Source organism: Mustela putorius, unplaced genomic scaffold, assembly GCF_011764305.1.
Source record: "Mustela putorius furo isolate JIRA1106 unplaced genomic scaffold, ASM1176430v1.1 tig00003859_pilon_pilon_pilon, whole genome shotgun sequence".
Taxonomy (NCBI): Eukaryota; Metazoa; Chordata; class Mammalia; order Carnivora; family Mustelidae; genus Mustela; species Mustela putorius.
The window spans coordinates 165137-192437 of NW_025422011.1; the positions used below are offsets into that span (position 1 = coordinate 165137).

At 44.1% G+C, this 27301-nt stretch overlaps 2 protein-coding genes and 1 pseudogene across 12 annotated transcripts in view; 1 reads left to right on the top strand and 2 right to left on the bottom strand.

Moving 5' to 3' along the window:
- Window positions 1-720: 720 nt before the first annotated feature.
- Window positions 721-6576, bottom strand: PTPMT1 (protein tyrosine phosphatase mitochondrial 1). Its single transcript, XM_004763048.3, has 4 exons — window positions 6138-6576; window positions 5943-6023; window positions 2736-2927; window positions 721-1497 (listed from the first exon to the last, which is right to left on the bottom strand). Exons 1-4 carry the CDS (start codon window positions 6531-6533, stop codon window positions 1363-1365), a joined length of 804 nt encoding a protein of 267 aa, XP_004763105.1. The 5' UTR covers window positions 6534-6576; the 3' UTR covers window positions 721-1362.
- A 7375-nt stretch (window positions 6577-13951) lies between these two features.
- On the bottom strand, window positions 13952-15126 carry LOC101682051 (annotated as a pseudogene).
- A 7991-nt stretch (window positions 15127-23117) lies between these two features.
- Window positions 23118-27301, top strand: part of CELF1 (CUGBP Elav-like family member 1) — a 74226-nt gene continuing 70042 nt past the window's right edge. For 4 of the 11 annotated variants that reach the window (XM_045065891.1, XM_045065890.1, XM_045065893.1 and 1 more), the window contains exon 1: window positions 23119-23291. The gene's annotated coding sequence lies outside the window, so the exon portion shown is untranslated. Of the gene's footprint in view, window positions 23292-27301 lie in introns of all 11 variants that reach the window. The other 7 variants (XM_045065899.1, XM_045065898.1, XM_045065897.1 and 4 more) reach the window with 3 other exon arrangements.

Here is a 27301-nt window from a genome sequence, read left to right on the forward strand (position 1 = left end):
GAGTCTTTTATAGTTTGTCTCCCTCTCTGGTGTCATCTTGTTTAATTTTTTCCTCTCTTCCCCTATGATCCTCTGCTTTGTTTCTTAAATTCTGCCTATCAGTGAGGTCATATAATTGTCTTTCTCTGATTGACTTATTTCGCTTAGCAGAATACCCTTTAGTTCCATCCATGTCTTTGCAAATGGCAAGGTTTCAGGGTTTTTTCGTGGCTAAGTAATATTCCACTGTATGTATAGATGTGTGTATGTGTGTATATATATATATATATATATATACCATATTATCTTTATCCATTCATTTGTCGATGGACATCTGGGCTCTTTCCATAGTTTGGCTATTGTAGACATTAATGCTATAAACATTGGGGTGCAGGTGCCCCTTCAAATCACTACATTGGTATCTTTGGGATAAATACCCAGTGAATACTTTGGTTTTTTTGCTCTTGTTTTTGTTTTCAAGATTTCTTTTTATTTATTAGATAGAGAGAGAGAGAGAGAGAGAGAACGAGCAGGGGAGGGGCAGAAGGAAAAGCAGACTCCCCACCAAGCAGGGAGCCCAGTGTAGGACTTGATCCCAGGACTTGGGATCATGACTTGTGCCGAAGACAGATGCTCAACCGACTGAGCCACCTGGGCGCCTAACACTTTGGTTTTATGTTTTATTTACTCCAAGGAGTAAGCCAGAAAGAAATAATATTATTTCTGATTAATAGCAGAAACTTTTTTCAAATTTAAGTATATAAGGTCTTTACTCTTTTAAAAGCCCTAAGGTAAGCCAAGAGCTAGGAACTGTTCATACAAATAAAAGTTTTGGAAGGGATACGTGTGTGTGTGTTTTGAATTTTGAAGGAGTGACTTCCTAAGGTAAACAGATTATATACCCGCCACAGGTACAGGATTGGATCCTGTACTTCCTTTTCTACATACAGGATCACTGCTCCAAAAGGGGAAGAGAGCCCTTGGCGCCAGTGAATTGGGGTCTGACAACTGAGCTGAGTATTTCTCCTCTCTTTTCCCAATGTTAAATGTTTCTGAGTCATGCTAAATATCATTAGCCAGAGTGTTAGATACACAATAGATTTCTTTGACCCTATTTGAGAAAACAAGGACCCTCGTCCCATATCCCCATAACCAGTGAATTGAAGCCACACTAAATCTCTCTAGACACACAACAGTGTTCCATCAGGAAAGTGAAACAAGACAAAGGGAGCAAAATTATCCATTACTTAGCACACTTCTGCTATGTCAAGTCTGGGCTTAAATCCCCTTGGTCCTGTTAAAATCATTTGAATCTGTAGCAAGCAGGGTTGTCTTGAGTTCTTTCTGATCTGTGTATTTCACGTCTGTGATGTATGACCAGTCTTATTCCTTTGCTGCCCCTGCAGTAATCTCCTTGTGGAACTCTTTGAGAACTTCCAACTGGCCAGATCTGATGTGGATGTGTGACCGGATCTTGGTGATGGCTCTTACAGCCTCCTCTGGACTCCAGTTGTACACCTGAAGTACAGGATTGGGAAATCAGAGAAAGAAAGGAGCAGGTGTTAAGGTGTCCTTGACCTAATAACAGGTGCTAATGGACTCTCAGAATTTCATTCTTTTAAAAACTTCAGTCAACCAATCCCACAATACTTTGCAATAGGCTGAGGGAACAAGTCAGTCTTTCTACCTAATTCTTGCTCTGCCAAACCCTGGAAAAACAAGGCTGAACATGCAAAGCTGAGATCCTAATTCAAGCCTGCATGGGCCTATTAGATGTCCTCTGGGAGCTGGGCTGTTGGTTGTGAGTTTCCTGGAGAGAGTATATGGTAGATGTTTTTATCCAACTTGCCACCACGGCTAGGAAAACAGCACTCTTTTTAGCTTTAAGTAGGAGGGTTATTTCTGTGTCGTCAGGTTTAGAACTCAATAAAACTGAGAAACTACAGATTTCAAGCCCAGCTGGGTCAATTCTCACTAAATCCAAACTATCCTCCTGAGCACCCATTTCCAGTAAATGGAGTCCTAATGATCAAAGCTTTAATACTATTAAATCACATACTTTCCAGTCCACAGTAACTCAAAGTCAGGCCTGTTATCTCTACATTTTTTTCCTTAAACTATCCACATAACTTAGTAAAATGCTCTATAGGGGCCAGATAGGTAACAAAAATGAGTCAAGTTGGGAGTTGTGTAATAGGGAATAAGGGACTACAGAGTATTTGCTTATAAATATTCTTAAAAGCCTCACAACTGCCCTTCATAAAGTAATAGAATTTCATTGGATCCTCTGTTTCTAGAAACTAATACTGGAACTTTATTCTGAAATACTTTAAGAAATCTTGAGTCCTACAGAGCTGTAAGTGACTAGCACTATTATCTGTAGTACTAGATCTTCTGACATGCTATTTATAAGAAGTGCTTTTATTTTAGCCTTTTTCTGGTGTTAACATCCTTTGCAACTTCATTTTTTGAGTACCTGTTGTAGGTAGGTCAATGCTTGACATACTTTCTCATTCAAGCTTCATGACACATTTAGTTTGAGGATCAGAGAGGGGAAGCCACTTTTGCCTGAGGTCACGCAGCTGTTAGGTGGCAAAGCCAGAGATCAGCCTATCTGCAGGCTTCAGGTGCTTTCCACCTCCCAACAGTCTGAAACTGGGGACATGGCTCCTGCCACCAAGGCCTTCTAGCAGACCATGTTACTGAAGTTCTAGAAATATGCTGTAAATAGATCAGTCCAGAAAAACCTTTCCTACCTGAATCAGATATGCTGCCACCATAGTGGCACTCCTGGAGCGCCCAGCCTTACAATGCACATAGACAGACTGGCCCTGCTCCTGGTACTTGAGAGCAAACTGGACTCCTTTCTGGAGGTTAGCCAAGGTTGGAACTCCAGTCATGTCTACTGTGCTAAGCCGCAGCTGCTCGACTCCTATGTTCCTCCATTCCTGGAACCAGGTCCGCCAGCATAAAAGAATGAAAAAAAACCAACATGAGTGGTATGAATACAGGCTACCAAGAGACAACAAACAAGGAAGCTTAGAGTTTACTACAATGTGAATATACTGTTTACTGTTTTCTAAACAAGGAACTTCTTACAGAGATGTCTTTAAAATGGCTGACCTGGGGCACCTAAGTGGCTCAGTTGGTTAAACATCTGCCTTTGGCTCAGGTCATGATCCCAGAGTCCTGGGATTGAGCCCAGCATTGGGCTTCCTGCTCTGTGGGAGCCTGCTTCTCCCTCTCCCTACCACTCCCCCTGCCTGTATTCTCTCTGTGTGTCAAATAAATAAATAAAATCTTAAAAAAAAAAAAAAAAGCTGACCTGCATGGTTGGTCTTTCATCAAACAACAGCTATGCTACTGAGTTAGAATTATGTTCAAGATTTAAAATGTTCTTGGGGCACCTGGGTGGTTCAGTCATTAAGCATCTGCCTTCAGCTCAGGTCATGATCCCAGGATCCTGGGACCGAGCCCCACATCAGGATCCCTGCTCAGCGGGAAGCCTGCCTCTCCCTCTCCCATTCTCCCTGCTTGTGTTCCCTCTCTCGCTGTCTCTATCAAATAAATAAATAAAATCTTTTTAAAAAAAGATTTAAAATGTTCTTAAAGTACCCTTTGGGTATCTGAATCTTTAGCTGCATAATATTAGCTGTATAAAATTCATTACAAAAGTTGTATAACTGTTTTTGCATAATTGTGGCACCTGTGCAGTGACTGGACTGTAGGGTTGGACTACTATATTTTGCAAGAGCTTTTTATTTCTCTTTAAGTCTCTTCTTTGCCTCATTTTTTTGAGAGAGTACATGCTAGAAAGTAGAGTTACCATTTTAAAATTCAAACACCACACCTACCTTTGTTAGTACATTATCATTTCAGAAAAAAATAAGCAATAGATGAAATAAGGCCTCTGGCGTAACAAGCAGTTTTTTTTCCTTAAGACTCCAGATAAGGTGGTACCTGGCTGACCTTGCAACTTTTGATCTGGTTCTAAGTTCAAGTCCCACCTTGGGCTTAAATTACTTAAAAAGTAAAATCTTAGGGGGAAGAAAAAAAAAAAGACTCCAAATAGGCTCCAGCTAATCTGTTAAGCTGTTTAGTTGGAACCAAAGACTTTATGACTGAGTGAAAGTCAATATTTTATACTGCTCATGAAATTAACAAAAAACAGCAGGTTTGCAGCATGGGGTTTGCATCAATTATGCCAGAAATACCTAGGAAATTTGCTAAATACTCGATTCCTGGACCCACCCTAAAGTTCCTAAGTCAGAATTTCTAGGGGGTTGTACCTATAAATCTGCCATTTTAACAAGACTGCTCGATAATATTTATGCTTATTAAAATGTGAGAACCACTGCTCTCTAGGCTAGTTAGGTAATGTAGCTGCATCGACAGGTGTCAATGTCTCAGACCCAAAGACTTTTTTTTTTTTTTTTAAGATTTTATTTATCCATTTGACAGAGAGAGATCACAAGTAGACAGAGAGGCAGGCAGAGAGAGGAGGAAGCAGGCTCCCTGGCAAGCAGAGAGCCCGATGTGGGACTCAATCCGAGGACCCCGAGATCATGGCCTGAGCTGAAGGCAGCGGCCCACCCACTGAGCCACCCACCCCCCCCCCCCCCCCCCCCGCAAAGACTTTTTGTGACTCTTACACCACAGGACTGATCACAGGAAGGAACATTTAACATTTTGGCTAATAATTCCTGAGGCCTTGTAGCAAAGTACTCTGGGCAGTCCAAGGAACTGTTACCCATTTCTTAAAAATGTATGTCATCACTAATGAATATATTTTAAACTTTTTTTAGATTATATTTATTTAGTTAGTTGACAGAGAGATTACAAGTAGGCAGAGAGGCAGGCAGGGAGAGAGGGGAAGCAGGCTCCCTGCTGAGCAGAGAGCCCCATGCAGGGCTGGATCCCAGGACCCTGAGATCATGACTTGAGCTGAAAGGCAGAGGCTTAACCCACTGAGCCACCCAGCATCCCATTAATGAATATATTTTAAATATGAGTCCATTTCTAAGGTCACACACAAAAAAAACAACAACAAACCTATGGGTTGAAATAATAGCATCTTCATCAGGTTGTATCAGTAAACAAGAAAGATGACTGTGTAGAGGTAATGGATGTCAACATGATAAAGATAGGGCAACATCATTGTTTATTTATTTGATGTGGGGAAGGGAGGGAGACAATCTTAAGCAGGCTTCACACCCATAAAGGAGCCAGACCTAAGACCTAAGACCTAAGACCATGACCTGAGCCAAAATCAAGAGTCCCATGCTTAACCGAGTGATCCACCCAGACATCGCAGGGCAATGTCTTTATATTAACCATTGTGGAGAGTTCCACAAACAGGAATTGAAACTTAATGAAAATTATGTTTTAGGTCTGAACTCTGTATGACAATACTTTGGAGTTCCACTTTATCGTTAACATATGAATAAAAATTCCCTCAAATTAATGCCAGATGAAACCTACACAATTTTTCAGGGGGTGGTTTTATGATAAATTACTCTTGGGGACTGGGGGGGGTGGCTTTTCTTCTTAGAGTTTATAGGGTCTTCATCTTGAATGCCTAAGGCAATGCTTGATGTTGTGCTCGCTAAGTGTTGAATGAATGAAATCAAGCCTTAGAAAAATTGCCTTTTGATTTGGTTACTGACTCCAATTACGGAAATTAAGAATATATTTGTGCACAACGGAGTAGGCAGACTTTGTCAATGCTTTTAAATGCCTTTCACGTCGGTTTCTCTTTCATAATTAGTTTCTACCTCCAGCGAAGCCATTTAAGTTTAGAGGGCGGACCCTCCTCCTGAAGAGGCGGAAAAAGCCTGGGGGCACGTGTCTCTGGTGCACGGTCACCTGCAGCTCGCTCTCCACCAACTTCGCCCACCCCGGTCCCCCAGGCCCAGCCAGGGTGGCGGGCGGGGCTGGCGGGCGCCCCTGCCCTTGCCCCTCACCTTTGAGGAGTTACACAGGAACCGCGTCTCATACTCCTCGTTCATGGTGATGACCCCGCGCACGTTCTCGTCCTGTACCAGCTGCCGAGGCAAAGAGGGAGCTCAGACAGGGCCGCTGAGGAGTGGGCGGCGCTCGCCGGCTCCCAGTCCCGCCGCGGCCCGGCCTCCCGGCCCGGCTCCCCCGCCGCGGCTCACCCGGCGCGTCATGCTCCGCAGGGGCAGCGCCCCCAGCAGCACCGTGGGGTCAATGCGGTGGTACCACTCGCGGTGCGCCCGGCCCGGCACTTTCCCACGGAACACGGTGTACAACAGCGTCGGGTAGAAGAGCACCCGGGCCAGGCCGGCCTCCAGGAGCGCGCCGGCCGCCATCCCGCCCCAGCCGGCCTGGCGCAGCCGCAACCTGCCCGCGCCTAGGCTCGAGGTCGGCGACCGCGAGAGGAGCCCTGTGGGCGGCGGGGACGGGGACGGCGAGTCGTCTACCGCCTCCCGCGAAGTCGACGCGGTCGGCGTGGGCCTCTCGGGCGCCGAGACTCTGGGCCCGGCCTCCTTGCGCTGGGCGGGAGAGCCGGGGCCCCCCCCGCCTGCCTCCATGGCTCGGGAGGAGGGGCCGCCGGCCTGTGGGAGGGACCAGGGATTCCTGGGCTCGAGGCCTGCGACTCTACCACGTGTGAAACAGGGTCCCCTGCCCGGGGCCGGCGGCCTCCCTCCCGAGGGAAGGGACTGGGACCCCAGGTGAGGGGGCGTTCTGACCCCGCAGCGGAACCGGTCCCGGGCCGAGGAAGAGCGGGCCCTGGGCAGAGGGAGGGGACTGCGACCCCAGGTGAGGGTGTGGCCCCACCGAAAGAAAGAGCAGCCCAGGAAGAGACTCTGCGGTCGGGGCAGCACGGAAGGGCCGAGTTGTGGAAGGGGCTTTAAACGTTTAGCCCGGGCGGGGGTGGGGCCTCCTATCTCAGGGGTGGGGGCCCCTATCTCGGCGGAGAGGGTTGGAGGGGCACCTGGGCTGATACGGCCCTCCTCCCACCCTCCCATCGCCGGAACCCCTTGCTCCCTCCTCCTGCCCAAACCCCAGTATATATATGTGTGTGTGTGTGTGTGTGTGTGTGTGAAGAAAAAATACGTAAATCATAAATATAATATCTAACAATTATGAAAATATACTGAAGTATTGTGATAAGCTTAAATGTAAAAACCACACCCTACAGAGAGGTAAGAGAAATGGTTGTGATGCCGCTTATTTACGTTTAAGTGGAAAATGGTTCTGGTGCTATTTTAAAAAGGTTTCTTTTCTTCTTGTAGAAGTAATACATACCTGGGGTGCCCAAATGGCCTAGTGGGAGGAGCATGCAACTCTTGATCTTTTGGGGTTGTGAGTTCAAGCTCCACATGGGGGTTAGAGTTTACTTAAGAAAACAAGAAAAAAGTGATACGTACTCATAGCAATTGGAAAATACAGCAAAGTAGAATTTAATTATCCATAATCTTACCACCTCAGATGCATGTTTTTTCCTCTAATTTCCTATGTGTACCACTAGAAAACTTTTGTAACAGCTTTGTTGAGATATAACTTACCCAGTAGGCCTATACCATCATTTATTTACCCATTCTTCTGTGATGGAAATTTACGTTGGGTTTTTTTTTAAACTGATTAAGTGGTTTCAGCTTTTTTTTTTTTTTTTTTTTAACAAGGAGTTCAGTAGCTTTTTTGGTTTTTTGTTTTTTAAAACAAGGAATTGCGGACTCCTGGGTGGCTCTGTCAGTTAAGTGTCTGCCTTCTGCCCAGGTCAGGATCCCAGAGTCCTAAAATTGAGACCCGTGTTTGTCTCCCTGCTCAGTGGGGAGCCTGCTTCTCCCCGTCCCATTCCCTCTCCCTCTGCCTCTCTCTCTCGTGAATAAATAAATAATCTAAACAAAGAAATAAAAAAACCAAGGAGTTGGGGTGCCTGAGTGGCTCAGTCGGTTGAGCATCTGCCTTTGGCTCTGGTCATATCTGAGGGTCCTGGGATCAGGACCACATCAGGCTCGCTGCTCAGCGAGGAGTCTGCTTCTCCCTCTCCTGCCTCCTCCCTCCTGCTGTCTCTTTCTCTTAAAAAATAAATAAAACTTTTTTTTTAGATTTTATTTATTTGACAGAGAGAGACACAGCAAGAGAAAGAACTATAAGCAGGAGGAGTGGGAGAGGGAGAAGCAGGCGAAGGAGAAGAGCCACCTAGGTGCCCCAATAGATAAAATATTTTTTAAAAATAAAAAAATTAAAAATTTTGAAAAATAAAAAAATTAAAAATTAAAAATAAACAAGGAGTTTAGTGTGTTTTTTGTTTTTTTTTTTTAATTTCAGCTTTTATGCAGATATTTTATTGTCACTCCTCTCTACCCTGGTTTTGCTTTGTAGTTTCTCATTATAATAGTAATATGTTTATTAAAAAATGCAAACTCGGGACGCCTGGGTGGCTCAGTTGGTTAAGCAGCTGCCTTCGGCTCAGGTCATGATCCCAGCGTCCTGGGATCGAGTCCCACATCGGGCTCCTTGCTCCGCAGGGAGCCTGCTTCTCCCTCTGACTCTGCCTTCCACTCTGTCTGCCTGTGCTCGCTCTCACTCTCTCTTACAAATAAATAAATAAAATCTTTAAAAAAAAAAATGCAAACTCTTCAAAATGATATATAAAAAGTGAGGGTTTCCAGTAGTGGAGATAATTGTTTCAGTTAGATGTATGTTCCCCCAGGGATTTTGTTTTTTTCTTTTTAGAGACAAACTGTCCACCAAAATTCTTTATCCACTTCTCTTACAATATCTGAGCCGTCATATGCTCAGTGTCCCTTGCAGTAAGAAGGGATACAGGACTCAGTCGCCTCCGATGGAACGTGAGAGGAAGTGATGTGTGCGCCAGCATCAAGACGAACAGGCCCAGTCCCTAACTCCTCAAGTCTCCTTCACACTCTTTTTCTCCTCTTGGGGACTGGAGTGGTGATGAGGGCGGCTGGAATCATCTCAGCAGGAATGAGTTCTACGTGGCAGAGTCCTGATTAATCTGAGTTACTAAGGGTCCCTGGATCAGTTAAGCATCTGCCTTCAGCTTGGGTCATGATCCAGGGGTCCTGGGATGGAGGCCTGCGTAGGGCTCTCTGCTCAGCAGGGAGTCTGCTTCTCCCTCTCCCTTTGCCCCTTCTCTCACCCCCCAGTTGTGCTCTCTCTTTCTCTCATTCTCTCTAAAATAAATAAATAAAATCCTTTTTTAAAATAGTAAATTAATTTGGGGTGCCTGGTTGGCTCAGTCATCAAGCGTCTGCCTTTGGCTCAGGTCATGATCTCAGGGTCCTGAGATCCAGCCCTGCATCAGTCTTTCTGCTCAGTGGGAAGCCTGTATCTGCCTCTCCCAATACCCTGCTTGTGTTCCCTCTCTCGCTGTGTCTTTCCTGCCAAATAAACAAAATCTTTTTTAAAAAGTAAATTAATTAAAAAAAAAATAAACAACTCCCCATACCACCCTTCCTCCAGCCTCGTAACCACTATTTTTTTCCCTTTTGTCCCTCTCTCTTCCTCTATCTTTCTCTCTCTTTCTCTTTTTTTTTTACACTTTTTAATCTCATTTTTAATCTCTTTTTCTTTCTTTCTTTACTGAATTATAATATACATACAGTGTTCTATTAGTTACAGATGTACAATATAATGGTTAACTCTTTGGGGTGCCTGGGTGGCACAGTCACTTAAGTGTCTGCCTTCGGCTCAGATCATAATCCCAGGGTCCTGGGACCAGGCCCCGCAGTGGGCTCCCTGCTCAGTGGGGAGCCTGCTTCTCCCTCTGCCTGCTGCCCCCCCTGTTTTTGTTCTCTCTGTCTTTGACAAATAAACAAAAATCTTTAAAAGAAATAAACAACTTGGGGTGCCTGGGTGGCTCAGTGGGTTAAAGCCTCTGCTTTCAGCTCAGGTCAGGATCCCGGGGTCCTGGGATCAAGTCCCACATCAGGCTCTCTGCTTCGGCAGGGAGCCTGCTTCCAGAGTTCTCTCTCTCTCTGCCTGCACCTCTCCTACTTGTGATCTCTGTCAAATAAATAAATAGAATCTTAAAAAAGAAAGAAAGAAAGAAACAACTCTTTTTTATGATTCAACAAATATTTCTTTAAGATGTTATTTATTTCTGGGCGCCTGGGTGGCTCAGTGGGTTAAGCCGCTGCCTTCGGCTCAGGTCATGATCTCAGCGTCCTGGGATCGAGTCCCGCATCGGGCTCTCTGCTCAGCAGGGAGCCTGCTTGCCCCTCTCTCTCTCTCTCTCTCTCTCTCTGCCTGCCTCTCTGTCTACTTGTAATCTCTCTCTGTCAAATAAATAAATAAAATATTTAAAAAAAAAAAAAAAAAAAAAAGATGTTATTTATTTCTTTTACAGAAATCACAAGTAGGCAGAGAGGAGGAAACAGGCTCCCTGCTGAGCAGAGAGCCCGATGTGGGGCTTGATCCCAGGACCCTGGGATTACGACCTGAGCTGAAGGCAGAGGCTTTAACCCACTGAGCCACCCAGGCACTCCCAAAAATTTTTTTTAAAAGATTTTATTCTTGGGCGCCTGGGTGGCTCAGTGGGTGGGCCGCTGCCTTCGGCTCGGATCATGATCTCGGGGTCCTCGGATTGAGTCCCACATCGGGCTCTCTGCTTGCCAGGGAGCCTGCTTCCTCCTCTCTCTCTCTGCCTGCCTCTCTGCCTACTTGTGATCTCTCTCTGTCAAATAAATAAATAAAATCTTAAAAAAAAAAAGATTTTATTCTTAAGTAATCTCTAGAGCCGATATGGAGCTGAAGCTCACAACCCTGACATGAAGATGTCTTTTTTTTTTTTTTTAATATTTTATTTATTTGACAGAGAGATCACAAGTAGAGAGGAAGGCAGAGAGAAAGGGGGAACCAGGCTCCCCGTTGAGCTGAGAGACAGATGTGGGGCTCCATCCCAGAACCCTGAGATCATGACCTGAGCCAAAAGCAGAGGCTTAACCCACTGAGCCACCCAGGTGGCCCTGACATGAAGAGTCTTCTGTTCTACTGACTGAGCCAGCCAGGCACTAGGCCCCTCTCATCATCACTCTTAATCCCCTTTATCCTCACTTCTCTCCACCCACCTTTCCTCTGGCAACCACGAGTGTGTTCTTTTTATTTAAGAGTCTGGGGTTTTTTTGGTCTGTTTTTCCTTTGTTCATTTATTTTGTTTCTTAAATTCCACATCTGAGTGAAATCATATGGTATTTGTCTTTCTCTGACTTATTTCACTTAGCACTATATCCTCTAGGTCCATCCATGCTGTGGTAGCTGGTAAGATCCCATTCTTTTTTATGGCCAGATAATATCCCAATATTATATGTCTCATCTTCTTTGTCCATTTATCTATGGATGGACACTTGAGTTGCTTCCATATCTTGGGTATTGTAAATAATGCTGCAATAAACATAGGGGTGTGTGTATCTTTTCAAATTAGTGTTTTCATTTACTTTGGGTGAATACCCAGTAGTGGAATTATTGGATCGTGTGGTGACCCTTATTTTTATTTTTTTGAGGAACTTCCATGCTGTTTTCCAAAGAGACGGCACCAATTGGCATGCAACAGTGCATGAGGGTTCTTTTTTCTTGCCAACACTCGGTTTCTTGTGTTTTTTATTTTACTCATTTTGACAGGGGTGAGGTGATATCTCACTCTGGTTTTGATTTGCATTTCCCTGATGATGAGTGATGTTGATATCTTTTCATGTTCGTTAGCTGCCACCATTTTACTTTCTGTTATTGTAATCTTAACTACTCTAGATACCGCATATAAGTGACATCACCTACCATTTGTCCTTTTGTGACTGGATTATTTCACTTAAGATAATATCCTCAAAGTTCATCCGTGTTGTGCCAGGTGTCAGAATTAGCTTCCTTTTTTTTTTTTTCTTTTAAGATTTTATTTATTTATTTGACAGAGATCACAAGTAGGCAGAGAGGCAGGCAGAGAGCCTGATGTGGGGCTCCATCCCAGGACCCTGGGATCATGACCTGATTAATCCACTGAGGCTTAATCCACTGAGCCACCCAGGCAACCCATAATTTGCTTCCATTTTAAGGCTGAATAATAGTCCCCTGTGTGTGTACACACACACACACACTCCCCCCTGTTGGGTATAGAGATGATTTAAATAAATAAACTAAAAAAAAAAAAAAATGAGTTGGGCAGCACCTAACCCAGGTGTCTGTCAGTGGATGAATGGATAAGAAGCATCAGTTTATCTATTGAAGTAATGTCTCTGCCAAACGGGGTCTCAAACTCACAACCCCGAGTTCAAGAGTTGCATACTCCTCTGACTGAGTCAGCCAAACACCCCTAGATGCCCAAATCTTAACTAGCTTGGGCAACATGGATGATCTACTGACTCATACAAACCTCAGAAAGGGCAAGTAAGTGGGCGCCTGGGTGGCTCAGTGGGTTGAGCCTCTGCCTTCAGCTCAGGTAATGATCTTGGGGTCCTGGGATCGAGTCCCGCATTGGGCTCTCTGCTCAGCGGAGAGCCTACTTCCCCTCTCTCTCTGCCTGCCTCTCTGCCTACTGCTATTTCTCTCTCTGTCTGTCAAATAAATAAATAAAATCTTAAAAAAAAAAAAAAAAGGGCAAGTAAGCAAATAGCAACAATCCAGGGACTCAAATCCCGTATCTCTCACTAGTCCTTCCCAGGCCCACATCTTCCCATATTTACCGCCTACAAAAAAACTAATCCCCTTCCCTCAGTTTTTAACATGGAAGTTTTGAATATATATATGTATTTCCTTAAAACAAAATTGGGAATTTTGTAACTTGCTTTTTAGTACTTAACTGTGTGTTTTTAACATCTTTTTGTGGCAGCTTATATATTTTTCTTTCTTTTTTTTTTTTTTTAAGGATTTTGTTTCTATGTTATCTCTACACCCAGCACGGGGTTTGAACTCACAACCCTGAGATCAAGAGTCACATGCTCCACCAAGTGAGCCAGCCAGGTGCCTGGGTGGCTCAGTGGGTTAAAGCCTCTGCCTTCGGCTCAGGCTCAGGTCATGATCCTGGGATCGAGCCCCGCATCGGGTTCTCTGCTCAGCAGGGAGCCTGCTTCCTCCTCTCCCTCTGCCTGTTTCTCTGCCTACTTGTGATCTCTGTCTGTCAAATAAATAAATAAAATCTTAAAAAAAAATAGAAACAGCATTTTACAAACATTATATATATATATATATGATTTATTTTTTAAGAGTTTATTTATTCATTTGATAGAGAGAGACACAGTGAGAGAGGGAACACAATCAGGGGGAGTGAGAGAGGGAGAAGCAGGCTTCCTGCTGAGCAGGGAGCCCAATGTGGGGCTCAATCCCAGGACCCTGGGATCATGACTGAGCCAAAGGCAGATGCTTAATGAGTGATCCACCCAGGTGCACTATGTAAGTGATTTACATGAAAACTCTAAGATACATAGTTTCAGGTAGGTTATTATTGCTATCTATACTTTCACTCCATTTATTAATCTGCTTCAAGTTCATAAATTTACCATGAGGTACAGAGCCCAACCAGGATGGGACAGAATGTGTCCCAAGTTAGAAGGGGAGTGCATGTCCCCTCAGCAACTTCTCTCATAGAGCGCTAGTGCTCCCTTGTACAATTAAAGTTTTCTTCCCGCATATCTGGATGGGACCTTCTGGATCCTCTGGCTGTGGCTAGTTTTGTCTCCTGATTCTTACAGGCATGCTACTTTGTTGCCTAGGACATTGATCCGAGCTTCCAGGCCTCTCTCCGTTAGGCCCCTTCCAAGCCCCTCTGTTATGTTACATATGGGTGAGATTCAGGAAAGCTGACCCATCAGAAGGCTGGGAACACTTGCTTACAGGTGGAACCTCCATGCCAGCATACACTATCCTGAATCCTACTGCAGAAACTGCTTTCCTTCCACGTCTGGTGAATCCTAGATCATGGCCAACAAGCAGATGTTAGAAGTGGCTTTCTCTGAGACTTCTTCCCCAAGAGGGAGCCATCTGGCCACTTGCTTTTTATCACATTTCTAATAGCTGCTCCATTTCCTCAAGGGCTGTTGTAAAATCATTTACTTGACTGTTACATAAAATCTGCCGTTCAGTGAACCGGGCCCTCTCTTCTTTCATCTTCAACTTTACTTTCAGGGCCTGGAACTCCTCCATCTGTATTTTGGCTGTTTCTTTAAAAAGCTTCAGCTCACCTTACAAAGTTTCTAACAACACCTTAGAGGCCACGGGATCAAGCGTATTTTTGCTGTGATGCCAGGGTCTCACTCACTGCTTGAAACTGGGTTGGCGCCTTTGCCCAGCTGTCCGCCAGCAACGTTCCCAGCAGCTCCATCTATTGGGTCACATCTTTCCGTTCTTTTAGTCAGCTTCTGGGGCAACTGCTCCCCGATAGCCTGGGGGTGGTTCCTATCCTCAAGCTCCTCCTCTGATTCGGCTTAACTCTGTGGTTTGCGACTCTTTCTGACCTTCCTCTTGATGGCAGTGTCTGCAGCTTCTACCTGTCCATTTTCTTGCTTCAGTTTGATGATTTTCGTTTTAAAGATTTTATTTATTTGAGGGCGCCTGGGTGGTTCAGTGGGTTAAGCCGCTGCCTTTGGCTCAGGTCATGATCCCAGGGTCCTGGGATTGAGTCCCGAGTTGGGCTCTCTGCTCAGCGGGGAGCCTGCTTCCCTCTCTCTCTCTCTCTGCCTGCCTCTCTGTCTACTTGTAATCTCTGTCTGTCAAATAAACAAATAAAATCTTAAAAAAAAAAAAGATTTTATTTATTTGAGGGAGAGTGAGAACAGAGCTGAGCCAGACCGGGGGCTCTGTCCCAGGTCCCCAAGATCATGACTGGAGCTGAAGTCAGACACCCCTCAGTTTGATGATTTTTGTACCAACATTCTTTGAACCTCCTGAATGAAGAAGTCTGGAAACATTGACTTCTTTGGACTTAACAGATAAAAGCCTCTAAGAAGTGGTTCACATTTGGTGGGGGGGTGGGCCGCCACTGAGCACCGACGGAAGCTGCAGTGTATACACTATCTTACCATGCAGGTCGTTGTATAGGTCACACTGGCTGTCCCCAGGTGCCTGCTGCACTGCCCACTGCTCTGGTTGCTCTGGATTCAAAAGACACTCTCCACAGCAGCTACTGGATACAGCATTTCCATAACTATTTCCCGTGAGTTCTGGACCCATGCCAGGCATAGATTACTTTAAAAATTAAATCTTTTGGGGCGCCTGGGTGGCTCAGTGTGTTAATGCCTCTGCCTTTGACTCAGGTCATGAACCCAGAGTCCTGGGATGGAGCCCTGCGTTGGGCTTTCTGCTCGGCAGGGAGCCTGCTTCCCTTCCTCTCTCTCTGCCTTTCTCTCTGCCTCTGTGATCTCTATCAAAGAAATAAATAAAGAAATCTTTAAAAATAATAAATAATAAATAATAAAAATTAAATCTTTTTTAAAAAATTAAGTGATTGGGACGCCTGGGTGGCTCAGTTGGTTGGACGACTGCCTTCGGCCCAGGTCATGATCCTGGAGTCCCGGGATCGAGTCCCGCATCGGGCTCCCAGCTCCATGGGGAGTCTGCTTCTCTTTCTGACCTTCTCCTCATTCATGCTCTCTCTCACTGTCTCTCTCTCAAGTAAATAAATAAAATCTTTTTAAAAAAATTAAGTGATTTATTTATTTTTAAGATTTTATTTATTTATTTGAGACAGAGAGAAACTGTGAACACGGGCAGGGGGAGGGGCAGAGGGAGAGGGAGAAGGAGACTCCCTGCTGAGTAGGGAGCCTGACATGAGACTCAGCCCAGGACCCTGGGATCATGACCCCAGCCGAGGACAGATGCTTAACCAACTGGGCCACTGAGGTGCTCTAAATCTTTTTTATTTTTTTAAATAAAGTATATGCTTTAATACATTTTGATATATGTATGTACTTGTGAAAACATCACCATAATGAAGATAATAGAATGTATCCATTACCTCCAAATAAGTGTTTTCGGTTTCCTTTGTAACCCCTTCTTCCCATACCTCTTTATTCCCTTACCCTATTCCTCAGCAACCACTGATCTGCTATAGATTAATTAGCATTTTCTAGAATTTTATATAAATAGGTATGAATGTTTTTAATTTTAATGATTGTTTCCCTCCTATATGGCTGTATGTATATACACCAAGCATGCCTAATGTTCACAACTCCATCATCTTTTAAAATTATTTATCTCCCATTTGACAGTCCAAAAAATCCACATTGTTTTAATTTTAATATCTTTAATTATTTGTTAGATTGAACTTTTTTTGTTTATTGGCCATTTGTATTCTTTCTGTGAATTGTATGTTTATTTCCTTGTCCATTTGTCTAATGGGTTGTTTGTTGTTATTTTTCCTGGCCATAGAAAACACGCAAATTCCAAGTGTAAGGTGTGATAAATTTCATATATTTATACATCCATGAGACCATCCCTCAGACGAAGATGTAACACATTCCAATATTCCAGAAAGTTCACTCATACTCCCTTTAGTTCATAGTCAATCCCCACTTCCTGGCAAAGATTACCTCTATCCTGACATTTCTTATTATTTTTACCTATTCTCAAACTTCAATTAAATAGACTTGTGCAAGATGTGCTTTTTTTCTTTTTTTTTTAACTATTTTTTTTAAAGATTTTATTTATTTATTTGACAGACAGAGATCACAAGTAGGCAGAGAGGCAGACAGAGAGAGGGGGAAGCAGGCTCCCTGCTGAGCAGAGAGCCCGATGCGAGGCTCGATTCCAGGACCCCGGGATCATGACCTGAGCTGAAGACAGAGGCTCTAACCCACTGAGCCACCCAGGCGCCCCTGTGTTTTTTTTTCCTGACTTGTTTTACTTAATAGTATGTCTATGGGACTCATCCTTAGTAGCAGTTTCTTCCTTGTCCTTGTTATATAAATAGTCTGCTATAAATATATTGCACAATTTATCTACCTTTTCCAGTTTGAGTTATTTGGGGGGGGGCAGGTTATTATTAATAAAAGTGCTACAAACAATTCTTTTGGTAAAAAAATAATGTACTCATTTCTGTTGGGAATGGAATTACTGCATCACAGGGTACATACAAGTCCATTTAATTGTTTGGGTTTCGTAGATACAGTCAATCGGTCTTCCAAAGTGGTTGTACTGTTTTTATTCCAACTACCAATGTGAGAGTTCAAAAAAAAAAAGCTTCAGGGCACCTGACTTGCTCAATTGGTGGAGCATGTGATTCTTAATCTCGGGGTCATAAGTTCAAGCCTTTTCAAGCCTTGGTGTGGAGCCTACTGGAAAGAAAAGAAAGAAAGAAAGAAAGAAAGAGAAAGAAAGAAGCAAGCCTAACTGCAAATCTCAGTGGGAAAAGATGGCCTTTCTAAATAGTAATGGATCAGCTGGATATCTACAGAGAAAGACAAAAGAAAAGAACTGTGACCCTCCTCTCATACCATATATAAAAACAGTAGATGGATCTTAGATCTAAGTGTGAAAGATTAAACCAATAAAGGAGAAAATTTTCATGACCTGGCTAAACAAAAATCTCTCAAACAGAACACAGAAATCACCAACCATAAAATAAGGACCAAAAAACAGGACCTTGAAAACAAAAACAAAACAAAACAAAAAAAAAAAAAAAGGCCATATTAAAATTAAAATATTTTTCATCAAAAGAAACCATTAAGAGGGGCACCTGGGTGGCTCAGTGGGTTAAAGCTTCAGCCTTTGGCTCAGGTCTTGATCCCAGGGTCTTGGGATCAAGCCTGACATCGGGCTCTCTGCTCAGCGGGGAGCTTGCTTCCTCCTCTCTGCCTGCCTCTGCCTACTTGTGATCTCTGTCAAATAAATAAATAAAATCTTTAAAAAAGAAAGAAAGAGAGAAACCATTAAGATGGTAAAGGCAAGCCACACCGGGAGAAGACATAAGCACCACATATATCCAGCAAGGGACTTGTATTCAAAACATAAAAAAAACTGTAGCACCTGGGTGGCTCAGTCAGTTAAGTGATCTCCCCTCAGGTCTTGATTTCATGGGTCTTGATCTTGGGTTGTGAGTTTGCTCTGCACTGGTCTCCACACCAGTCATGGAGCCTACTTAAAAAAAAAAAAAAAAAGTATGTACCTTTCGATATATCTATATCTCCTATAGATATATCTGTATCTCCTACTAAACTAAGAGTCTTGGGAGAGAGAGGGAGAAAGAAAGACTTAAGTAGACTGTTCACAAGAGAGCATATTTAAATAGTCAATAAACATTTTATAAAGCCTCTCAACATCATTAAGGAAGTAAAAATTTATTTATTTATTTATTTATTATTTTTTAAAAGATTTTTTAATTTATTTACTTGACAGACAGAGACCACAAGCAGGCAGAGAGGCAGGCAGAGAGACGGAGAGGAGGAAGCAGGCCTCCCACCAAGCAGAGAGCCCGATGCAGGGCTCGACCCCAGGACCCCAGGACCACGACCCGAGCCGAAGGCAGAGGCTTCAACCCACCAAACCACCCAGGCACCCCAGGAAGTAAAAATTTAAACCACAATAAAGGGTGCCTGGCTGGCTCAGTTCGAGTGTGTGACTCTTGATTTTGGGGTTGTAGGTTTAGGCTCCAAAAAAAAAAAAACAAAAAAAAACCCATAGTGAAATATCACTATATCCTAGCAGAATGACTAAAATTAGGGCAATGACAAGTGGTGAGGATTCACAGCACTGTTATTTTTTTAAGTTTTTTTTTTTAATTACTTTTTTTCCTTTTTTTCCTAGAGAGGGAGAGAGAGGATCTTTTTTTTTTTTTTTTTAAGATTGTATTTATTTATTTATTTGACAGAGCAAGAGAGCGCAAGTGTGCTCACCAGCACAAGTAGGCAGAGCGTCAGGCACAGAGTGAGAAACAGGCTCCCGCTGAGCAGGATCCTGGGATCATGACCTAAGCCAAAGGCAGACACTTAGTCAACTGAGCTACCCAGGCAAGCTGAGAGGATCTTTAGCAGGCTCCAAGCCCAACGCTGAGCTCCATGCAGCCTTTGGTCTCACAGCCCTGAGATCATGATCTGAGCCCAAATCAAGAGCTGCTTACTTAACTGACTGAGTCATCCAGGTGCCCCTTAAGATTTTATTTCTTATTTTTATTTTTTTTTTAAGATTTTATTTATTTATGAGGCAGAGAGAGACAGTGAGAGAGGGAACACAAGCAGGGGGAGTGGGAGAGCAAGAAGCAGGCCTCCTGCTGAGCAGGGAGCCTGATGCGGGGCTGGACCCCAGGACCTTAGGATCACAACCTGAGCGAAGGCAGACACCTAATGACTGAGCCACCCAGGCGCCCCAGAATATTATATTTTAAATTAATCTCTGCACCCAACGCGAAGCTAAAACTGACAACCTCAAGATCAAGAGTCATGTGCTCAACTGACTGAGCCAGCTGGGTGCCCCCTCTTTAAAGATTTTTTAAATTTATTTGAGACAAAGAGAACAGAGCAAGAGAGAGAACACAAGGAGGGGCAGAGGGAGAGGGAGAAGCAGGCTCCTGCCTTGGTAACGAGATGCAAGAGGAAGCCTGGTACCTTGCGACAAGTGTTACTTCCTCTGCCAATGGGAGCCCTAAGTGAAGAGGCAGATAAAATAGGGGAAAGTTTCTGGTTGCCCTTCAAGAAATATCTAAGTCAGATATTATGAAAAAAACATGGAGAAACCAGAGAATAAGAAAATGGTCGTGGGGCGCCTGGGTGGCTCAGTGGGTTGAGCCGCTGCCTTCGGCTCAGGTCATGATCTCAGGGTCCTGGGATCGAGTCCCGCATCAGGCTCTCTGCTCAGCAGGGAGTCTGCTTCCTCCTTTCTCTCTCTGCCTGCCTCTCTGCCTACTTGTAATCTCTCTCTGTCAAATAAATAAATAAATCTTAAAAAAAAAAAAAAGAAAATGGTCGTGATCCCTACCTTCATCTAACTCATTATATTCATATAATTTATAATCACATATTTATATGTAGTTTATTATTAATATATTAACTTTAATTTTAAATTTTATTATTAATATATTATTTATATATGATATATTAATATATTATTTTAATTTTATTATTAATATATTAGCCATATATTTATAATCATAGATTCTAGGAAGCTTCTGAAGGGTAAACAATTCATTCTCTTATTCCATAATAAACACCTAGGTATGCTTATTCAGTTCAACAATATGTATTGACGGGGGAGGGGAAGTGGATAAAGACAGTCAAAAGGTACAAGCTTCCAGTTATAAGTAAGTACTTAGGATGTAATATACAACTTGATGACTATAGTTAACACTGTGGTCTGGGCTATGGGAAAGTTGTTAAAAGAGTAGATCCTAAGAGTTCTCAACACAAGAAAGAAAAAAAAATTTCTATCTATATGAGATGAGGATGTTAACTAATCTTATTGTGGTAGCCATTTCACAATATATCTAAGTCAAATTTAAAAACCAGTCAAATTTAAAAATTTGACTATATCTAAGTCAAATTTAAAAACCATTTCACAATATATCTACGTCAAATTTAAAAACCAGTACAATTTATTGAGCATCTATTATAGGTAGGCATTTTTCTAGGCCCTGAGGATATAAAAAAGACTAAGATCCTATTCCTGTAGAATTTACCATATAATTGGGGTGGGGTACAAATAAAGTGAGTAAAATATGAAGTACAAAATACACTGTGTTAGATGGTGATTAGTGATTTGGATAAAAACAAGCCAGAAAAGGGGGATTAGAAGCATGGGTGTTTGTGTGTGTAATTTTATTTCATTATTTCTGTCTTTCTGTGTGTGTGTGAGATTTTATTTTATTTATTTGTTTTTTAAAAGATCTTATTTATTTATTTGAGAGAGAGTGAGAGAGAAAAAGAGACAGCACAAGCAGAGGACGGGGCAGTGGAAGAAGCAGACCCCCGCTGAGCAGGAAGCCTGACATGGGGCTGGATCCCAGGACTTGAAGGCAGACCCTTAACTGACTGAGCCATGCAGGCACCCCTCTGTGTGTATAATTATAAATGAGGTGGTCAGCGAAAGCCCAGGTGAGAAGGTGACATTTACGTCAAGACCTGAAGGAAGTAAGGAAGTGAGCCTGGTGCATATCTGGATGATTCTGTGGCCCACAAAGACAATCTCTGTTTACAAAGTTTGTACAATCTGTGGCAGCTGGGAGACCAATATAAAATTGATTGTGGTGATGTATATGACAGCATTCTATAAGTTGTAATGATCTATAAATATAGGGTGTTTTCAGTAAATTACACATACACTTATTAACAAGAACAAGATCACATATCAGCATTATAAATGTATACGAAATGATAAACTATATGGTACAATTAGGGAATATGATAATGCATCAGGAGCTAATTGTTCCTGTCTGTATGGTACCAGGAAAACTATGTTAGTTTCCCTCTAACCCCCAAGGAGGAAAGAGGTGTTTCTAATACATGGGAAAACCCTTGAGGCTTCTGCTTGGGAGTGCCCTTATTAATTAATTAGTTAATTAAAATATTTTTATTTACTTATTTCAGAGAGAGAGAGCAAGCATGAACAGGGAAAGGGGCAGAGGGAGAAGCAGACTCCTGGCTGAGCAGGCAGCTCCATCTCAGAACCCTGGGATCATGACCTGAGTCAAAGGCAGATGCTTAACCAGCTGAGTCACCCAGGCACCCTATTTTTTTTCTTTTCTTTCTTTCTTTCTTTCCTTTTTTTTTTTTTTAAGATTTTATTTATTTATTTGACAGAGAACGAGCACAAGTAGGCAGAGAGGCAGACTGAGAGAGGGCTCCTTACTGAGCAGAGACCCTATGCGGGGCTTGATCCCAGGACCCTGAGATCATGACCTGAGCTGAAGGCAGAGGCTTAACCCACTGAGCCACCCAGGCATCCCCAGGATCCCCTATTTTTTTTATTTTTTGTGGTGAGGTAGAGTATAATCAGTATTTGTGAATATAGGAATTATTTGCTCTGGGAAGCCAGATGATGTTTCAGAGAAAACATTTGCAAACCCAAGAGTTAATTGCCTGTTGCTGGGTCCAAAAGGGCCCAGAACTAAATTTTCTAGTTTCCTTCCTTTCTTTTCTTCTTTCTTTCTTCTTCTTTTCTTTCTTTCTTTCGTTTTTTTTTTTTTTACAAATGTTAGCTATTATTATTTTTAAAGATTTTATTTATTTATTTGACACAGAGAGACAGCGAGAGAGGGAACACAAGAAGGGGGAGTGCAAGAGGAAGAAGCAGGCTTCCAGCTGAGCTGGGAGCCTGATAGGGGGGATTGGATCCCAGGACCCTGGGATCATGACGTGAGCAGAGGCAGAAGGTTAAGTGCTGAGCCATCCAGGCGCCTCTAAGTTTTCTTTTTTTATGTATATTTCACTGTCACTTAAGGTGTAGGACCTGCATTAGCCTTTTTAAACAAGCGAACAACAGTTGTAGTTTGAATTCCACCTAGATCTAGGGATTCCTGAGTCACTCTGAAGGAGGTCTTTTGGGACCTAACCTGGGTTGTTTAAAAATTTTTTTTCTGGGAAATGTAGGTTAGGGCTGAGCAATCAGTCTCTTGATAAGAACCCTTACGAGCTTCCTGGCGCTGCAGGAATTTTTGCAAGGTTGTGCGTTCACAGGCGGATCATCCTGTTAGAAAGCACTCCCCTAACTCTGAAAGCTTGCAATTACATTCACGTTCCACATCTCAGCAAAGACGGAAGAAGGCCTGGATCTCGTTGCTTGTCTGTTGGGGCAGAAGGAGGGTGTGTCATGTGCCCAAAGCTGGCCAAGCGCCATTCCATTCACTCATTCATTCATTCATCAAATATTTTATTATGCGCATAATTCAGTGCCAAGCAGAGGTCCTCGTCCACCAAGTCATCGAGAACTCCTGTGGGTACGGTGCGCAGGGCCAAGAACCTCAGACTCTCAGGCCGGGTCTTCCGACCCTTTGCAGCAGCAGCGCTCCGAGACAAAGAGATGCGCTCCTGCGGCTCCCCGGGCTGAGGGTTCCGCCCGCAGCGCCCAGGGCTTCGGCGCGGCTGCTTCTCCACTCCCCAGCCCAAGGGGGCGCTGTAGCGCCGCGCGCTCCGCTCGGCCCTGCACCGTGCTCCGCTCGGCTCGGCGCTGCGGGCGGCACCGCGGTGGTACGTTCCCTCTCACCGCCCTCCCCCTCCTCCTCCTCAGCCCTCCCCGCCGGTGGTAGGTGCCGGAAGTGCCGCCATTTTGGGGTGTTCTGCTTTGGCGGCAGCGGCAGCGGCGGCGGGACGCGGAGGCTCCCCCGGGACTCGGCCTCAGCAGCGAGGCGGCGGCGGCGGCTGCGGAGGCGCAGGCAGCAGCTGAGGTAGCGGCGGGCTCAGGTGCAGCCGCTGGTGAGTGCGGTGGCCACGGGTTAACGGGCCGCGGGTGGAGGGAGGGAGCGAGGGAGGGAAAGGAGGCAGGAGGAAGGCGCCGCGGGGCGGGTCCGGTCCTGGCGGCCGCGGGTCACAGGGCCCTTCGGGCGCGGCCGCTTCTGGCTTCCCGCGCCCCGGGGGCAGGTCGGCGATCTCCTCCCGCGTGTCGGGGCCCTCCGCTCCCCGGGTCCCGTCGCGCTAGTCCGGCGCGTGCCCCCGCGCCCAGGGAGACCCGCCCTCCTCGTGGCCTTGTCCCCTCTCTCCGCGCCCTTTGCCTTCACCCTGCGGGCCCCGAGGGCTCCGTTCCCTGCCCAGGGGTAGCTCCACTCTTTTTTCCGGCCGCGGTGCCAGACCCAGGCTGTCTGCCCGGGACACCCCTTCCTTCCTTCTGACGTCCCACGTGTTCTTGGTGCCGACCCCTGGAAGAGAGCTCAGGACCCCTGCCTTTCTGGGGGTTAGCGCTTCTGTTCGGGAGCCTTGAGAGCCCCCAGCTCCCCGCCCCGGATCCGCTAGGGCCTTGGCTCGCCCTCCCCCCACATCAGGTGCTCACCCAGTCGTGGCCTAGTAGCAGGGCTGGAATCTCGCACCCGAGAGCGCGGAGAGCGCAGTGAAGAGCTTTTTTTTTCTAGGGACCTGGCTTTGGATTTAAAGCAGGTGGTGTCTTGGTTGCGGTTTTAGGAGCAAGATGTTGTTTTAATTCTTAGGAGTATAGCACAGGTTCCAAGGAGCTTCTTGTTGGTTCAGGCTCATCCTCCTAGTTGACGGGAAGGTGGTGAGATTTTGGTCGGAGCCTGTTTCAGCAAAATGGAATCTTTTTCTCTTCAGCAGAGTTAATGCTGTACTTTTATTACCCTTTACTCTCGAAGAGAAAGGCTATATAACAGTTTTAAATAGCGGGCGGCAGTGCTTTATAATGCTTGCAGTGTAAGAGGTTACAGTACTCCGCGAATCCTTTACAGGAACAACTTCTTTTAAAGGTCTTTTCGCTGTCTTTGATTCTTTGTAGATCGGAGAAGCTTTAATTGCATTCTTGCACCTTCTCCGCAAGTGTTGGGTCGGCTCCTTTCCTCGAGTGTGGCGTCTCTTAGAGTGCTATGCAAGTTCAGTTTCTCCTTAACATTCTTGGTGAGGAAGAAGGCGTCTCCACATGGAAGCACACCGGGATTCTTTCTGTTTTAACATTAATGAGTCCACGCGGAAGATCATGAAGTTACCATGGCATGCATAAACTATTGCCCCCCCCCCCCGCAAGTTTTTATACTCTTCCTAGCTTTACTTACAGTGTGTAGTTTCTGATTATGAATTAGCCAAGATTGAAGTATTGTTAGTAAAGCAAAGCTGAAGCTTTCAGCTGTTCATTTAACCAGGAAGTTTGTGGTTCCTCCAGTGTTTTTTTTCCTTCTTGATTGTCCACCACCTGTTTCCATTAAGAATGGCTCTTGGCCCAGAGCATAGGTCTCAACTTTTCTCCATTCACTCTTGCACATTAGGTTTTCTTACCCTAGGTGGTATCTAGGCTTAAAATCCGTTAGCATGTGGGCCTATTAGAGGTAAGATATCTTTTCCCACTCTTGCTTTGCAGATGAGGAAACTGAGGTCTCCAGAGGTTAAGTGACTTACTTGCCCAAAGTTACATAGCAAGGATTCTTAAGAGAGTCTCATCATAAATTAAAAAAAAAAACAAGCAGACAATATTAGGAGCAACAATGCAAATTGCCTGGAATGGCAAGGGCCCTGTGATTGAAGTTAAAAGGCCTGGTGATCCTTGCTTTGTCAGTTGCTGGCTATATAGCCTTGACCAAGTTACTTAACTGTTTAGCGCCTCAGTTTATTCTCATCTGCAAGATGGAGGAAATAGTGTCTGTCTTCTGGGTGCTAATTCAGCTTTAGTGCAGTACACGTGAAAGTGCCTGTGGTCGAAGAGACAGTGAGATTTTGAGCCAGAATGTTTATTTTTCTAAAGATTTGCACTAAATTTTCTTATTATAGAAGCTATAAAAAAAAAAGCTATAGATTCGTTATAAAAAATAGAGAAAAGAAATGAAACTCACTCTTAGTCCCATCATTCATAAGTGATTCTTAGTCCTTGGTCTTTATCTTACCTTTTTTTTTTTTTTTTAAAGATTTTATTTATTCATTTGACAGAGAGAGATCACAAGTAGGCAGAGAGGCAGGCAGAGAGAGAGAGAGGAGGAAGCAGGCTTCCCGTCGAGCAGAGAGCCTGATGCGGGACTCGATCCCAGGACCCTGAGATCACAGGACCCTGAGATCACGACCCAAGCCGAAGGCAGCGGCTTAACCCACTGAGCCATCCAGGCGCCCTATCTTATCCTTTTTTTAATAGTAGACAAATGTTTATTATTTTACAAAAATAATAAGTTTATCCTACTCACAGTTTAGTGATGTGTTTTGAAGGTTAAGTAGTATATGATAGGCATGGTTTAAAAACAGTTAATTTATTATTTTTTTAAACAAAAAAAATTTTTTTTTAAGATTTTATTTATTTATTTGACAGAGAGAGATCACAAGTAGGCAGAGAGAGAGAGATATGAGGAAGCAGGCTCCCTGCTGAGCAGAGCTCGATCATGACCTGGGCTGAAGGCAGAGGATTTAACCCACTGAGCCACCCAGGTGCCCCTAAACAAATTTTTTTAAACAAATTTAAAATGGTGCTGTGGATTTAATAGCTCCAGCATATGTGAGGTGGGCCAGTGGATGTCCAGCACAAGCACAGAGAAGTTGCTCTTCCATTTATTTATTTATAAGGTTTTATTTATTTATTTTAGAGAGCGAGAACACCTGCCTGTGTGGGCAGGGGGAGGAACAGGGAGAGGGACAAGCAGACTGCACTCTGAGTGTGGAGCTGGATGCCAGGCTCAATCTTAAAAGCCCAAGAACTGGATGCTTAACCTACGGAGCCACGCAGGTGCCCCAGAAAAGTTGCTTTTTAAATTTTTAATTTTTAAATAATTTTTATTTATTTATTTGACAAAGAGCACAAGCAGGCGGAGTAGCAGGGAGAGGGAGAAACAGGCTCCCCACGGAGCAAGGAGCCTGATATGGGCTACATCCCAGGACCCTGGGATCATGACCTGAGCTGAAGGCAGTCACTTTAACCAGCTGAGCCACCGGGGCACCCCGAGGTTGCTCTATATATGCTGGGATGGAAGAAGAGAAGGAAAGCGAGGGCAGAGATCTAACATTTATCATATGTCTACCAAGTGAAAAAAAAATTTCTTTTAATAAAGATTTGGACTCTCTAAATGTGCTGAATTCTGTCTTCCTTCCCATGACTGCCACTGCAGTTTCTTTAACTTAATTTTCCTTTGAGATTGGACCTAATAAGATAAAGAGGTTAGAAGGTGATGGTATGCCTTGGAAAGGAAGGGAATAGCTGTCATTTGGAGGCCTTAGTGAGGAAGTCGGAGAAAATAGGAACATAGTCACCACTAGTCAGGGCTCAGGGTTCTTTGAACAATTGGCTCTTTTTAAGCCATGGAATCATAGGATTTAGGTAAACTATTTCCTCAGGTATTTTTTTTTTTCAACAGCTTTATTGAGGTATAACTCATACACCATACAACTCAGTGGGTTTGATCTGTTATTTTATTAATTTTAAAAAATTGTGGCAAAGGCAGCTCTTTCTGCCCACAGGTCCTATCCCTGTACTTTAATAAAACTGCCTTTTTTGCACCCCCCCCATAAATAAAAAATTGTGGTAAAATATATATGACAAAAATTGACCATTTAAACCACTTTTTATATTTTCAAATTTTAAAGAAGATTTTATTTATTTGACAGAAGGCAAGAGAGCACAAGCAGGATGAGCTGGAGAGGGAGAGGGAGAAGCAGGCTCCCTGGAGGGAGCCTTATGCAGGGCTCCAATAGGGCTCCATGTGGGGCTCAATCCCAGGACCCTGGGATCATGACCTGAGCTTGAGGTTCATAACAGAAGGCAGATGAGCTATCCACTCACCCTGGTGTATTTG